At 43.0% G+C, this 13,493-nt stretch overlaps 1 protein-coding gene across 6 annotated transcripts in view; it reads left to right on the plus strand.

Annotated features, from left to right (window-relative positions):
• The window catches only part of l(2)k09022 (HEAT repeat containing 1 homolog l(2)k09022), a 103,412-nt gene that overhangs the window by 26,460 nt on the left and 63,459 nt on the right, over window positions 1-13,493 (plus strand). For all 6 annotated transcript variants that reach the window (XM_065452369.2, XM_065452367.2, XM_065452371.2 and 3 more), the window contains exons 11-15: window positions 2,842-2,934; window positions 4,189-4,274; window positions 6,218-6,411; window positions 10,567-10,673; window positions 12,741-13,026. In XM_065452369.2, coding sequence (XP_065308441.1) covers window positions 2,842-2,934; window positions 4,189-4,274; window positions 6,218-6,411; window positions 10,567-10,673; window positions 12,741-13,026 — 766 coding nt within the window. The remainder of the gene's footprint in view (window positions 1-2,841; window positions 2,935-4,188; window positions 4,275-6,217; window positions 6,412-10,566; window positions 10,674-12,740; window positions 13,027-13,493) is intronic.

Genomic DNA, 13,493 nt, shown 5'->3' on the forward strand with positions numbered 1-13,493 from the left:
TGGTCAGCATGCTTGTACCTGACCACAATGGTGAACCCAGTCGCAGTCTCTTTAACGGCATTGTCTGTCTTGGTGGAGCTTAGGGGACAGTGAATACGTCAAACACAAGCCATCCCCTGCCAAAAATGCCTATTTTCCAACTACCATAGGAAGATTTTCAAGTAAATGGTAGCCCATAATGAATGATGGCATTATTTACCCTATTCTGATGGCTGCATTTCTTTTTCTCCACTGATTACGTTGAATAAAAATAGCAGCCAGTACCGGTATATTGAACTTCAGATAGTGCAAAACTGTCCCAGAAGTTGGCTTTCGTGTGTGGCGGCCGAGCGAGCTACCAGCACTCCCTTAAAAAAGTTGTTTAGCCAGGCTTCGCCTGCGTGGCTCTGGTGCACCGTGGCCGGCCACTTCCCTAAAGAATGTTATCCCAGTCTGCCCAGCAGCGCTCGCTCACACAGCCAATCAGGGTTTCTTGTCGTGGTAGCTTCATATTATTTTGTTTCCACATGTTTCCTTTACTTTTGCGTGATGGCTAGCGTGAACTGACTGTACCTGTTGTTCACTCCAAAGTGAAATATCATCAAGTCAAAGGGGGGGGGGGGGAAATATATGACGCCGCCACAGAATCCTGGGCTGCCATTACGAAGGAAGCTATCCAGAACTGGTTCCGTCATGCCAGTTTTGGCGTTTCTGGTAAAAACAGTGAAAAGTCTTTTGAGGAGTGCAGTGAAGTTTAGAGCGAGGTGTCAACATTTTCACTAGCCATTCTCTGGCTAAAGGTTGACCAGTTTGTGTATGTGAACTAAGCTGCCGCTACTACGGGAGAGCTTGAGTATGAGGACTTCCTTGGCAACATCGTGATCTGGACATCCTTGAAGGGAACCCAGTGAGGACAACTTGGATCCCATGGCCACCTGCTCAAATGTGACGCACGCACTTGCCCTGTTTGGGTGCTTCTGCATGAACATGGAAGGCTGAGGTTGCAGCCTTCGACAGCTACAACAACAAAAAATGTATGCTCAACCAGGAATTGGAAGTTATTGAAGCAGAAGAAAATTCAGGACTATTGTATTTACTCGAATCTAATGCGCACTTTTTTCCTGATAAAACAGGTCCAAAAATTGCATGCGTGTTAGAATCGAGTATGACCCTAAATCTGTCATACGATAGTGCCATCGACATTTCAAAATGGCTGCCTAGTACGCGCTTCGAGCCTAGCTGCCGTAGCTTCCTCCACGTGATGTAGTATGTGTGCTTTGGATAGTCCACTGTCCGTCATCCCGTTTTTTTCTGCGGTTGCTTTATCAGCATGGAAGTACCGACTGTGAAGACATGCGGAGTGTTTATCACGATGCCGCAATTAAATGGAAAGTGATCACATGTGCAGAGATGGGTGGGAATGGGGCTGCATCACGGTCGTTTGGAGTTCCTGAAACTTGCATGCGGGACTGGCGCAAACAGGAGAGGTGTTCTACTCTGGCGGCTGCTGCATAGGCATGGCCGCGCGGCCCCTATCTTGAAAGTGATCTGTGATGGAGACAGTCTATGCACCTAGACGCACCCCGCTGTGTTCTCATCGCTTAGTTCACGTGGAAGCAAGAGGCCGCATAAAGGTCAATTCGCTCGCTCCTGCTACTGCAGTTTCTTACTCTAGTGTCGTGATAAAAAGTTTCCGCAGTCATTGAGTGAGACGTGTTCAAGTTTGCTTGTGTGCGCGTGACATCATGCTTGTTAATTTAGTTAGTAAGCGAATGTTTAAAAACTTTACAGCTGATGAAACTTACTTTTCGTTTAGCTGCCTACTAATTTGCTATCGCAATCGATGCTTCGCCTTTCGTTTTTTTACTTATTGCAACTTTAGTGCATTGGGAGTAAATCTTTGTTTCCCCAAATGAAAGTTCCGTTTCTGTTTGAAATAATGAGGTGCGTGGTACTGTAAAAGACCTTTGTTTATTTAGGTCACGGAACACAGGTGTACATTACAATTGAGGGCTTGTTATTTCTCCTGTTTTTTGTTTTTTCTCCCGTTTTTTTCTCCCGTAAATACGATAGTTCGTGCTAAGGTTATCCGAAAATAATACGGTTGTCACACGGTGCACTTTAGATAGCGATTGGGCTTCTGCCAGTTGGGATCGAATTTGTCAAGTCGTATTTGGCTCCTTTGCTGTAGCTGTGGGAGCAAGCCAGTTGTGACCGAGCATTCCGATCCAGATCAGGCTCGATTGCGATCGAAAGTGGCTGTGCGGCACTGGTGTGAGGCGACTTTGTCAATAAAGTGCCGTTACAAATTGTATGTGCTTTTTAGTTGTCCAGTTCTTTAAAAGTTCTACATGAAATTACGCAGTATATCAAACTAATTTGCGTTCTTTGTGAGTTCTGTATGTGCGTGTTTGTCAGTTTTGTATGGGCTGTAAGTTGCTGTTTGCTGTCGGCACATGGTGCTCTCTAGGTAGAATCAGAAGCATACTATAAGGGTGTTTCTTCACTTCAGTAAAATCAGTCAGTAGCCTTTTGTAGGTTACACTGTTTCTGTGTGCATTTTTATGTAATGTTCCTTTCTTTCAGTTGTGCTTCAGTTTCATTTGTGGTAATGAACTAACTAGTTTTTCAAGGTGTTCGACTCAGAAAAACATAATTGTCTCTGTGAAAAGAACTGTTGTGCCGTGCTGTTGCTACGCTGAAACACAGCGCAAGCTGCATTTTGCTGTAACAGTGTCATACAATGCCATTTCATTTTATTACTCTGAAAATCTGCAGCTTTGGCCTGACATTGCCACGGACTATGCATACTTCTTTAGGTTCCCGGTCTGGTTGGGTGTAAAACTGTTCTCTTGCATGCAGGATGTCGATGAAAAGTTTGTTAGAGAATCGCTACGGAGCCGTTTGGCGGACACAGAGCCGGAAGTGGTACAAGCGGTGCTTGCACTTGGCAAGGTTGGTGCCGATCTCCAAGTGGATCTTTGCTCACTTCTCTCTCTTCTTTTTTTTTCAACCTAAGCTTGCAGTTTAGCAAGTTGGAACATGCCAGCAGCAGTTACCGTATTTATTTGAACACAGGTCTACCTTTTTTTTCATCCAAGAAATGTTGCCCGAAATGAGCTGTCAGCTTATATTTCGTGACCAAAGAATCTCTACCTGTATTTGTGATCAAAAGCTAGACAAAATGCCAAGCTCACAGACTAGACTAGACTGGCTTTAAGAAATTCTGCGTATTCAACACACTCGATGGCACCGAGGACAACAATGCCAAGGGCGGCTGTGAAGCATCTGACGAGGACAAGTTCTCTGGAACTTCTGACGAGGGTGCAGCTTGTGCCATCGACTGGCGAGGTTTAGTAGCTGAGCTTGTGGTATATAAAGACGTTTCATGTTCTAAGTTTTTCGTTCTAGTAAGATATGGGTTGACCTATATTCGAATTATAATTTATTATCTTCCGGCGAGTTCAATATACTGTAGGGGCCGACCTGTATTCGTGTTCTACCTGTGTTCAAATAATACGGCACTTTTTCTAGTGAACAGCGGACAAGTCATTTTCATTGGGTAGCAAGAAAGATAATCAAATAACAGCCTTCTGAATTCTCATTCTGTTATCTTTAGAGTAAAAGAAACACCTCAACTATAACAAAGCATGCTGTTGGTATCTAGCTTTCTTTCTGTGTTCCTAGCAGTGTGAGATAACCATACAAGACAAGATTTTCTTTCTGTCAATTTCTTGCAAACTTTGAGCTCGCTTCCCACATCTACAAACACCGTGGCTTATTTACTGTGTTTAAAGCACAATGGACACCATGTATTGTGTTTTTAATTTTCTCACTTTTGCTAGCTTGCTGTGGCAGGCTGTCTTGCATCGTCAGCATTAAAGCATCCCTGGCACGTCTTGGTGAGATATGTCTCGCTGGAAGAGCAGCAAAGGGAGGCACTGCCAGATGAGTTCTTTAGCAAGTCGGCAGTGTTGACAAAGCTTTCTTTCTTAACAACATATTCAATTACATCACAAAATTACAATAACAAAAAGAACTACAAAACTTGCAAGGATTCATGTCACAAGTGTTGCATGCCTATGTGTGCTTTGTTCATCATTGCATTTTCAAGCTGTGTTATGTTCTTGACAGCTAGCCCAACAAGACATCAAACCTTGCTTTGTTTTCTTTATGCTTGCCTTTGACTTGTCTCCCCCTGTTTTCTAGGACTTCTGCAACTTTGTGGAGCAAAGCTTTGTCCTTAGCATCTTGAGACGAATCCTGTTTGAGCCCGTGGAGGACAGCAAGAACTGGTGTGTGCCTGCTGTTGTCCTTGCCCTCTCTTGTCATAGGTCTGGCTGTGGCGTCACATTAGGCATGCACAGCCGTGAGCAAAAGTCTAGAGACCAACATAGTTTTTTCTTGTCAGCCTAGGACTAGTGGCAAACTTATGTACCCTCTGTTCGACCGATGTAATATATATTTTCAATTTGCGTATAGTGTGCCAGATGAATTTAAAATTAGTTTGCTGATGCCTTCATTTCTAGGTTTTCTGTTTTGCTTAAAGCCTTATGTGCTGTGGTGTTGTTGTGTCGTACAATGGAGTTTGGGACTTCCGGCTTACTGGTAGGCAGTCGTATGTGGGGTGTACATTCTGTCTACCTCAACCATGACTAAAGCAAGTAGTCACAAAGGAACTGAACCATGAGAAGGAAAGGTTTTACCCGGGGTTGCAGTGCATTTGGTAGGCGTATTCTCGTGAACAGCAGCTTACTGAATTCTTTGAAAAATGTGCTATCACAGTACTATGTCAGTTAACAGCTCACGGTAGCCAAAACTTGAAGGATGCATTCTATACTACTTGCAAGGAAGCTCTGACTTGGGCAACAAGTGCAGAAAAGAAAAATGATAGACATAACACCAAGAGGTGTAGTACTGATAGGACTCAAATGAAAGTACTACTAGCTGATATTCTAGTCAAGATTAGAGTGAACATGTTTAGCTGAGAAGGTTACGCAATGCATGGAACAGATAAATGACAATCTACCTAAGTGACAATAGATTCATAGGGAAGGGAAATGGTGTAGAGCGCGCCAGAGAAGTGGATGGAGTGACGTTATCAGGAAATTTGCGAGTACTGTAGACTCACATTATTTCGACTCCAATTAATTCAATTGTTCAGTCAATTTCATCCCGAGTGAAGATTCCAGCCGGCGCCCGCGCATTTCTACAGGCCCAGACATTCAATATTGAGGTACTAAAATAGGGAAATTCGAACTTGACCAGCCAGCATGCATGTGCCTGATCCCTATGGCCCCTTTCCTTTTCCAGGAAAATTGTGCGCCGAAAATTGCCTGCACAGTGCGATTGAATGCAAAACCCAAACTGGAGTCCTATCGGTTGTATGCTTTACTGCATAATTAGCTTGCACTGTGGTGAAGCTTACTGTGCAGCGATGCTGACTTTAGGACATCGGTAGCCATTGTGAAACACATAATAGTCTTGCCCATTTTTCTTTGCTCAAAAGTTGGGTGCGTGTTAAATTTCTACTTTGTTTAAAAGCTTTAATGTAATTTCTGTTAATTTACTACTTTGGACACAAAGAAAGTGGGCATGTGTTTGACTAGGGAGCGCGTTAGAATTGGGCAAATACTGCCAAATGAATCATCAGTGTGTTTTGGCATTTCTTTCTGCATATTGCTAAATTCGACCTGACAAATTGAATAATTAAATAAGTTTTGTTGGTCTTGTTAGGGCTGAATGAACAGAAGTCAACGGTCTAATGTGTCTACGGTTGAAGCAGGACAAATGCATTGAGATATTTCTGAGTGAGGATTTTGCCCCACTGTGGACTTCATTTTGCTTGAACAAGAAAAGCTGCAATTCAGTAAATGAAGTTACTCTTCTAACTCTGAGTGCTGGGAAAGAAGGCAATGCAATGGGGCATTGTGTTTCGTCGAGTTGCCTTCTGGTGCCCTTGTCTCTAGTGCCACTTTAGCGTCGCAATAGCCCAGCAAGCCATCCAGCGTAATGTTGACGACAGGGGGGGCTTGTTGGTCAGACGTTTTGAATTGGGACATGAAATGTAGCGCAGCACCAGGACGTAGACAAAACATGAAACTGTCGTTTCTCGTCTCCATGTCCTGTGGTCGAGCTACATTTCATCCCATTTCCAGTGTAATGTGTTTTGATTCTTTAGCCGGCTATAGCATTCACCAACTCTAGCCCCTGAGCAGACTCTTCTGTATTTCTGCAGGTTTGACCTTCGTACCCGAGCATTGGCATTCGTGTGTGATGACTTCTGCTCTGTTGTGGACGAAGGTCAGCTGCTGGCAACACTGCTTCCTTTTCTAATGCCAACGAAGAGGTCAGAGGTGTCACTTGCCCGAGTGGCATATGCGAGTCGAGCCCTCCAGCGGTTTCCGATGTTTAAGACTGTCACCACCGACAGTAAGTACCAAAGACATGTGCAATGTGACAGTTACCGCTATTTGGTGGCTTTGGTTTTCTAGCCCTAGACAGTCTTGACAGAGTGTTTTCCATCGATAGATTTGCTTTCTTGTTTAACCGAGAGCAGGCAGCCACCATACTTTTCTGAAAAGGAGCCATCCAATAAACTATTTCTAAAACAATAACTGGCATGAAACTGTGCTATCTTAGACCCCTGTTACTAAATTAAACTACAAATAGTACATGAAAGTAACAGTAACTGCGTGTAACTGTAGATTTTTAAAATCATGTCCTAAGCCTTAGTGATAGCAAACCTGTGTATGCGGAAAGTCATGTATTTCCTAAAAATGGTTCTTTCTTGATGTGGCCCTGGGCTACCAAGCTCAAAGTCATCGGTTCCATAGCAATTCTTCATGGCTACATTTAACTTTTTATGTAGGTGAAAAAAAAAAAAATGCCTTCGTGTCAGCTGTGACACACAGTAATACCCCTGTCAGACTGGTTTTAATGTCATTCGAATCAAATGGCATTAGCATTGAATGACATTGTTCGGTTGCTACAAAGTGATATTTAATGCCATTTGAATTGAATGACTTCCGCAGTCTAATGAGTTCGAGAAACTAATTCGGCTTCGCACTCGAGGCAAAGGTATACTATCTAGCCTAGAGACAAGGCAAAATATGACATTGAGCGTTCATAAGGATTCAGTAAAGAGGTAATTATTTTGCGTGGCTTAAGGCACCTGTTATTTTACCTAGAGAAAAGCTGTAAGGCAGGCTTTCACCGTCAGACCTCACTGACGTCTGACGGCCGTCACTTTACTAGTTGGCCGTACTGTAAACAATCGAGTGCCTGTATGCACATGTTTTAGGCGTCTCAAATGCCATGTGCATCTATTTGATGATCTAGCCTCTTCCTCTCATTAGTACGCTTTGCTCGCCATGCAAAGCACACATCTACTAACCACTTCACCTATTGCTACTGAGCGTCGTCATCCAGCGCTGCTATATCGGTCACGTTGTCTTCAATTTATTGGCTATCGCTACTAAGCTGGCCAAGCCTTGTTTTTGCTTACAGTGGCCAGAAATTCTGGAATTGCAAGTTTTATATGCATGTTATTTCAGTGAAGCGATGCCCCATACTTATATTAAAATAAATAGGTTGACTCTTCAGACATTCTACACATACCTTGCTATACTTTTCTCACCAGTATTAAAAAAATTTTTTTTTTGCAATGATTGCCATTTATATCATGACTGAATGACATTAATTTTTCCCAAGCAGCACCAACGTATGGGTTGAATGGCATTTGTTGCACCAAATGTCATTTGGATCTAACGACATTAAAATGTCCAGTGTGACAGGGGTATAACACATCGAAGTGGTCGAACATACTCTTCAGTTCCTTAGTTTGGTGTTCAGCAGCATGTAGTGTAGCGTTGAGATGTAAGTCGGTTGGTCATTGAGTCAGTGTTCATCAACAGCCAGTCAGTCAGTCAATCATTGTTTCACAAATAGACATTGTCATGCATAACTGAATCAGTTACTTAATGTGCCCAAACATGGACCACTAGACTCTGTCATACACTGCAATTTTGAGAGAAAATATTGCTACCACTTGATAAATTCATGTGTTGACAGTGCTTTTTAGTTAGTGCAAAGCAATCTGTTTCTTGCAGCTCCACGCAGCAATAACTTGTGAACCACAATGGGTGCTTATTCTAAACAGTTTTAAATGAAACATGGCTTGACTTATACATCTGCACGGAAATTTTCTTAGGGGCATCAAGTTTGTTGGTATGTAGTTTACCATTCGCATAATACTGGAGATGTGGACATGGGCAACAGTGCCGATGATGCCATCTTGTGAAGTTCAGTGCACAACCAGAGCGCACAAAACTATTGTTGCATTGACGGATTATATGCTACTTAACTGCTGGTGCATAAGCATCAGCACCAACATATGCATTCATTTACAGTGGCCCTTTTCGTTCTGTGGTAGCAGTTATGCAGCCCAAAAATATTTTGCACACTTTGTGGTTGAACAACGCACCACTAGCTGTCGCTACCAGTGCTGCTGCTAACATTCATGTCTTCAGTGTTCGGTATGCTGTGCCAAGCCAGATGGTGTGGAATAGAACCCTGGCTGCGGCGGCCAAACTTTGATGGGGGCAAAATGCAAAAACGTCCTTGTACCCTGCATTAGATGCACGTTACAAGAACCCCAAGTGGCCAGATTAACGCGGAGTCCCCCACTGATATCGTAGTTTTGTCACCTAAAACCTCGGAATTTAATTTAATTTAAATTTCAGTATGTTGTGGTTGGTCATATGTAGGGGTGTGTGAATTTTAGAAATTTCGAATATGAATGGAATGATCTTTGCTATTCGATTCAGATTTGGTTCAGGCATGAACTGTTAGAAATGGTCGAATTTTCATTTATTTTGAATATGTAAAGCGTAACAGCAATTATTGGAGTTTAAAAGGAGAGGGAAAGATGAGAGTCATTCAGTATGAATGAATTCTCAAATTGAATATGAATTGAATAGTTTTTGCTATTCGGTTCGTATTTGATTTCAGAATGCAGTACAGTAGAATCTCGTTAAACGGAACCTCAAGGGACCGGGAAAATATGTTCCGTTTATCAGGAGTTTCGTTTAGAGAGAGAAGGTTCAGGATTTCGCAATCCGTTCCAGACTGCTTGGTCCCGACGAGGCAGGCGTGCGCGCAATTGGCAGTCTCCGCTGAAGCGGATCTCAGATGCAAAATCTAGGTATTAAAGAGGGCGGTACGCTATGGGCACAAACTTTATTGCACAAAAGCGGTAAGCAATGAACTTTTTTTCAGAGCACATCTAAAATTTTAAAAAAATCTCAATAGTCCACTTATTCCGCGGAAATCAGTGGCAACTGCGATTTATTGGTTTGTGAAAAAGGACTTTATGTTTGCTTGTTTGAGCTCTCGCAACCGTTTTCTTTGATTGGGAGACAGTGATGCGTACCGCGATGGGGCTCTGCGTAGACGTCAAGTTGCGGTTTCGAGCCTATTTTCGGTTCCGTTTATACGGTGGTCTGAAAATTCGAGTTCCGATTAACGAGATTTTTTTTACATTGCCCTAATACAAAACCAACCAACTGCGAGGCGTTTGTTCCGTTTCAGCGTTGATTCCGTTTAACCGATTTCCGTTTATCGAGATTCTACTGTATTTGAATCTGCGGAATGCTCATTCGTTCTTGAATGCTGTGTAAGGGAAAACGATTATTGGAGTCTCAAAGGAGAGAGAATGACGATAGTCGCTGTAAATGCCTCACGCTTAGGCAGCCTATGTACGAATTCCCTCCAGTTAGGCAAGTTGGTTTCTTCTTTGACCATTCGCACAATGCTTCCACCCATTTAACATAATGTGCAGAGCTGTGGTCTCACACTTCTCTCCTTGAACGAAATCAACACTCTACATGTAACAGGTGATCTGATGTTCTTTACCAATACTGTCATTGTCATGATGCATCAGATAACTGAAAGCAGTTTCAAATTTACAAGCTCCTTAGTTGACCGGACGTCCTATTGTGAACGGCATTACATGCATTAAATTATGTGTGTAAATAACCCATGTGAAAAACGTCAATAAGCATCTTTTTTTACCAAGAGGGTTCCTTGCAAACTACATTTCACTGCGTTTAGAAATAAAACATTTCATATTCAATTTGATATTTGGAGGTCGTTCTTCTGGAATATTTGTATTCGATTTGGAAATTTCACTATTTGAACAAGCCTAGTAATATGTACATGAACAGGAGACGACTTTCTTTTGCTGCGGAGCAGTTTTATTGCTTTTCAGCTTGCTAGACTTGTTACACAATGAGAGTAACCTTTCTGAAGTACTCTCCTCAGAAATCTGCCTTATCAGAAGATAGTGTGCAGAACCTGCTATGTGCACTGTGGCTATTTAAAACTAAGTAAACATAACTCTTCAGCTTACAAGGAAATTCGGCCTAATTGAGTTCACCTGAAGGATCAGCATGATGATAACAACATCTGCAGCCCAACTCAAAACTTGTAATAGGATCTGTGGTTCTCCACAATACTTTGCCCATTGAGGAAGAAAATGTATGCTGACAATGCTAGAGTGTCATTTAACAGTTAACTTGATTTCAGAGAGAATGACATCTGCATTGGAAGCTGAGGACCTAGACACCATCACAGAATTGCTGCTGGCCGACATTTCTGAGGCTGTTGGGAAGATTGACCAGCCTCTTGTTGTGGTGAGTGGCAGCTTTTGACTTTTCACAGCGCTGGGAAATCTTTTTAGAAGGCATGTATTGGTACGATAAGCTCCACTGCAGCAGTTTTGATCAGCAGTATTTTAGAGTCATTACTTGAATCCGCGTATAGCTTTTCTTTCTTTCTATTCCCATGATGACTGAAGTCATGGGGTCAATTCGTTACACTGTGGAAAAACACCCTTTGGGTGCAGGTTGTTTTTAGAGGTGGGCAAATACTCGAACATCCCGAAATGGAATCCAATAGTGAAAGTTTGAATAATTTGATTTGCAAATCGAATATCTGCTGATTCAATTTTTTGAATGTTCGATATATTTGGTGTATAGACCCACGCAGTGCCACTTATGTCACATGTTACATGCACCGTAAGGACTCCTATGCTCGGTGCTGCCGAAGCAAGCGTTTCATTCGTTTCAGCTCACGCAAATTAGAGGCGCCCCTCCAGATTTCTGAATATTCGTGCCGAACGTGACAATGAAACTGTGCGGATGGCTTCTGCTCTCTACCATAGCGCCGGCTACACACAGAATTGTCATCGAGTCACGTGATGCACTGTCCTTTTGTCTGTTGCGCAGACTGGCCTTACGATAACCCACTTGCCGTAAAGTTGTGATAGGCCTTCAGTATTTTGTAGAAAAACTTGAAAGCAAAACTCTGTGCAATAAATAAAGGATTGTGCAAGACATTGGTTCACTGCTAAACTGAGAACCTCATTGGTATCCAGTACAACAAAACATTGCTAATTCGTTAGTTTCAGAGGAAGAAAAGAACACTTGGTTCTAACAGAAATTCTATTTGTTAAAGGAACATGTTTTCCAGACCTTCACATAATAGAACTGAGCTGTAATCAGTGCTGGTATACTAATTTGGTGATCCCTTTAATAAGAGTAGACTATACTGTATATATATTGATTTCTATGTACTTGAAGGGACACTCAAGGCAAATATTAAGTCAAGCTAAAGGGATATTTTAATGCTCGAGAAACTCTAAGGCGTCAATATTATCATGAACAGAGCCTTAATAATTGAGAAATTGAGGTAACCGCAGGACGTGATTAGAGACTCCCCTGGGACATTCAAGTACTTGCTCGATGACGAAAGCACTCCTTAGTTAAATTCTGTGACTAGTACTCAAACGTTCGTTGCAAAAAATATCCTTGTATTGTATCATAAGACAAGATAAAATGCTACTTGTCCAGTTCCATTTCCTTTTTATATATAAAATAAAAAGGCTCATTGAAATTACCCTTGACAACAATAGGGGCGGGGCGGTCAAAAGGTTTCGTTTTCGCTCGACTCTGCACCGCCCATGCTTTCGTGTTTCAGTAGTTTTGTTATCACCTAGTGCTGCGCTGGTTTTGCTGGCTCACGAAACTCGCACAAACTCCAAGTGGTGGAGAATTCAACTTCCATGTGATGTCGCAGGATGCCCGAACGGTCTGCACCACTTGACCAAAAGCAGCTTTAGCGGCGAATCCACCACTCTCTCTTGGCTCGATACCGCCGTCTGTCGGGTGCCGTTTTACTCACCGACGGCAGCAAAGGGTGGTGATGGCATATGCAACGCCACCACTCCACTGGTTGGGTAGCGGGAGATATGAATATCGAAAAAGGTGTTCGGACCCTTGAGGTGCAGTTTCCTCATAAACTAAGTCTTTTCTTGGCACGAAACAAGCTTTGCGAGGTTTCTGGAATGGTATTTAAAAAACCCATGTCGACTTAGTATTTGCCTTTGGTGTCCCTTTAAACTGCTGATAGCTCGTTATGTTCTTGTTAAGCAATGCTAGGAGACCACCAAGCATCTGCAGTACCGTGTTTTCTTGTACAAAATTTGTAAGCATTGAACTTTGCGATAAATTTTCTGATATTCAATATTCAGTTCGATAGCTTGCTTTTCTTTCTTGATTTGATTCAATATTCGATTATTCGATTTGAAATCTACTAGTCGGTATTTGCACATCCGTACATTTTTGTACATTTCCGTACATTTCCGTACACATCCGTACACCCGTACATTTGCACATGATGAGTTGCCATCCCAACCGCAGGTGAAGACACTGGAACAGGTGTGCTTCCCAAGCACTGGGTATGCAGCGGCGCAGCTTAGGTGCATCTGTGGCTCCCTCCTGAATGCCCTGGCATCCTCAACGAAGGATGCAGAAGTGTTCCGTGAAGCACTGCACTTTTACCAGCGACTACTAGCTGAAAAGGCAGCTTGCGGCGAGTATGACTTTGCTGTGGCTGCAGTGCGGGACGGGTGCATTCCCTCTGCCATGGTCATCAGTGGCCTGTCGGCAGTCATCAGTGGAGTGGAACCTGTGGCAGCTCTAAAAGGTGAGATTGACCTGTAGGCCGTTTTGTACGTCTAAAGACGACCTCCTTCAGGATATGGCCGCTGCAGTGGGGAATCGAACCCAAAACTTTGTGCTCAGCAGTGCCGTAGCTAGAGCTTCTCCATCCACGCTGCACTGCTGCGCTGTTTCACTAGGACCTTTGATGTGCAGCACAGTTTCACTATTTGTTGATCACGCCAGTTCTGCTTCTGCAATTTCTGCTTCCAGAACTTTTGCTTGCTGCATATGTGCTGTCACCGACGTTGCACGCCCGCACCTGTGAACAGCGGTAGCAAATGGAAGATGAGGTCACTTCTGCTTAAAACCAGGAGCTAAGAAGACGCAAGTACTGCTTGACCCCGTAAGCTTGAGCAAGATGGGATGCATGAGAAGAGGTTGAGGGATGAGCAAGAGAGATGATGATGATGCGCGAGAGAGATGCATGGAGGAAGAGGTTAGGTTGGCAGT

This window comes from Dermacentor albipictus, chromosome 6 (assembly GCF_038994185.2).
Source record: "Dermacentor albipictus isolate Rhodes 1998 colony chromosome 6, USDA_Dalb.pri_finalv2, whole genome shotgun sequence".
Lineage (NCBI taxonomy): Eukaryota > Metazoa > Arthropoda > Arachnida > Ixodida > Ixodidae > Dermacentor > Dermacentor albipictus.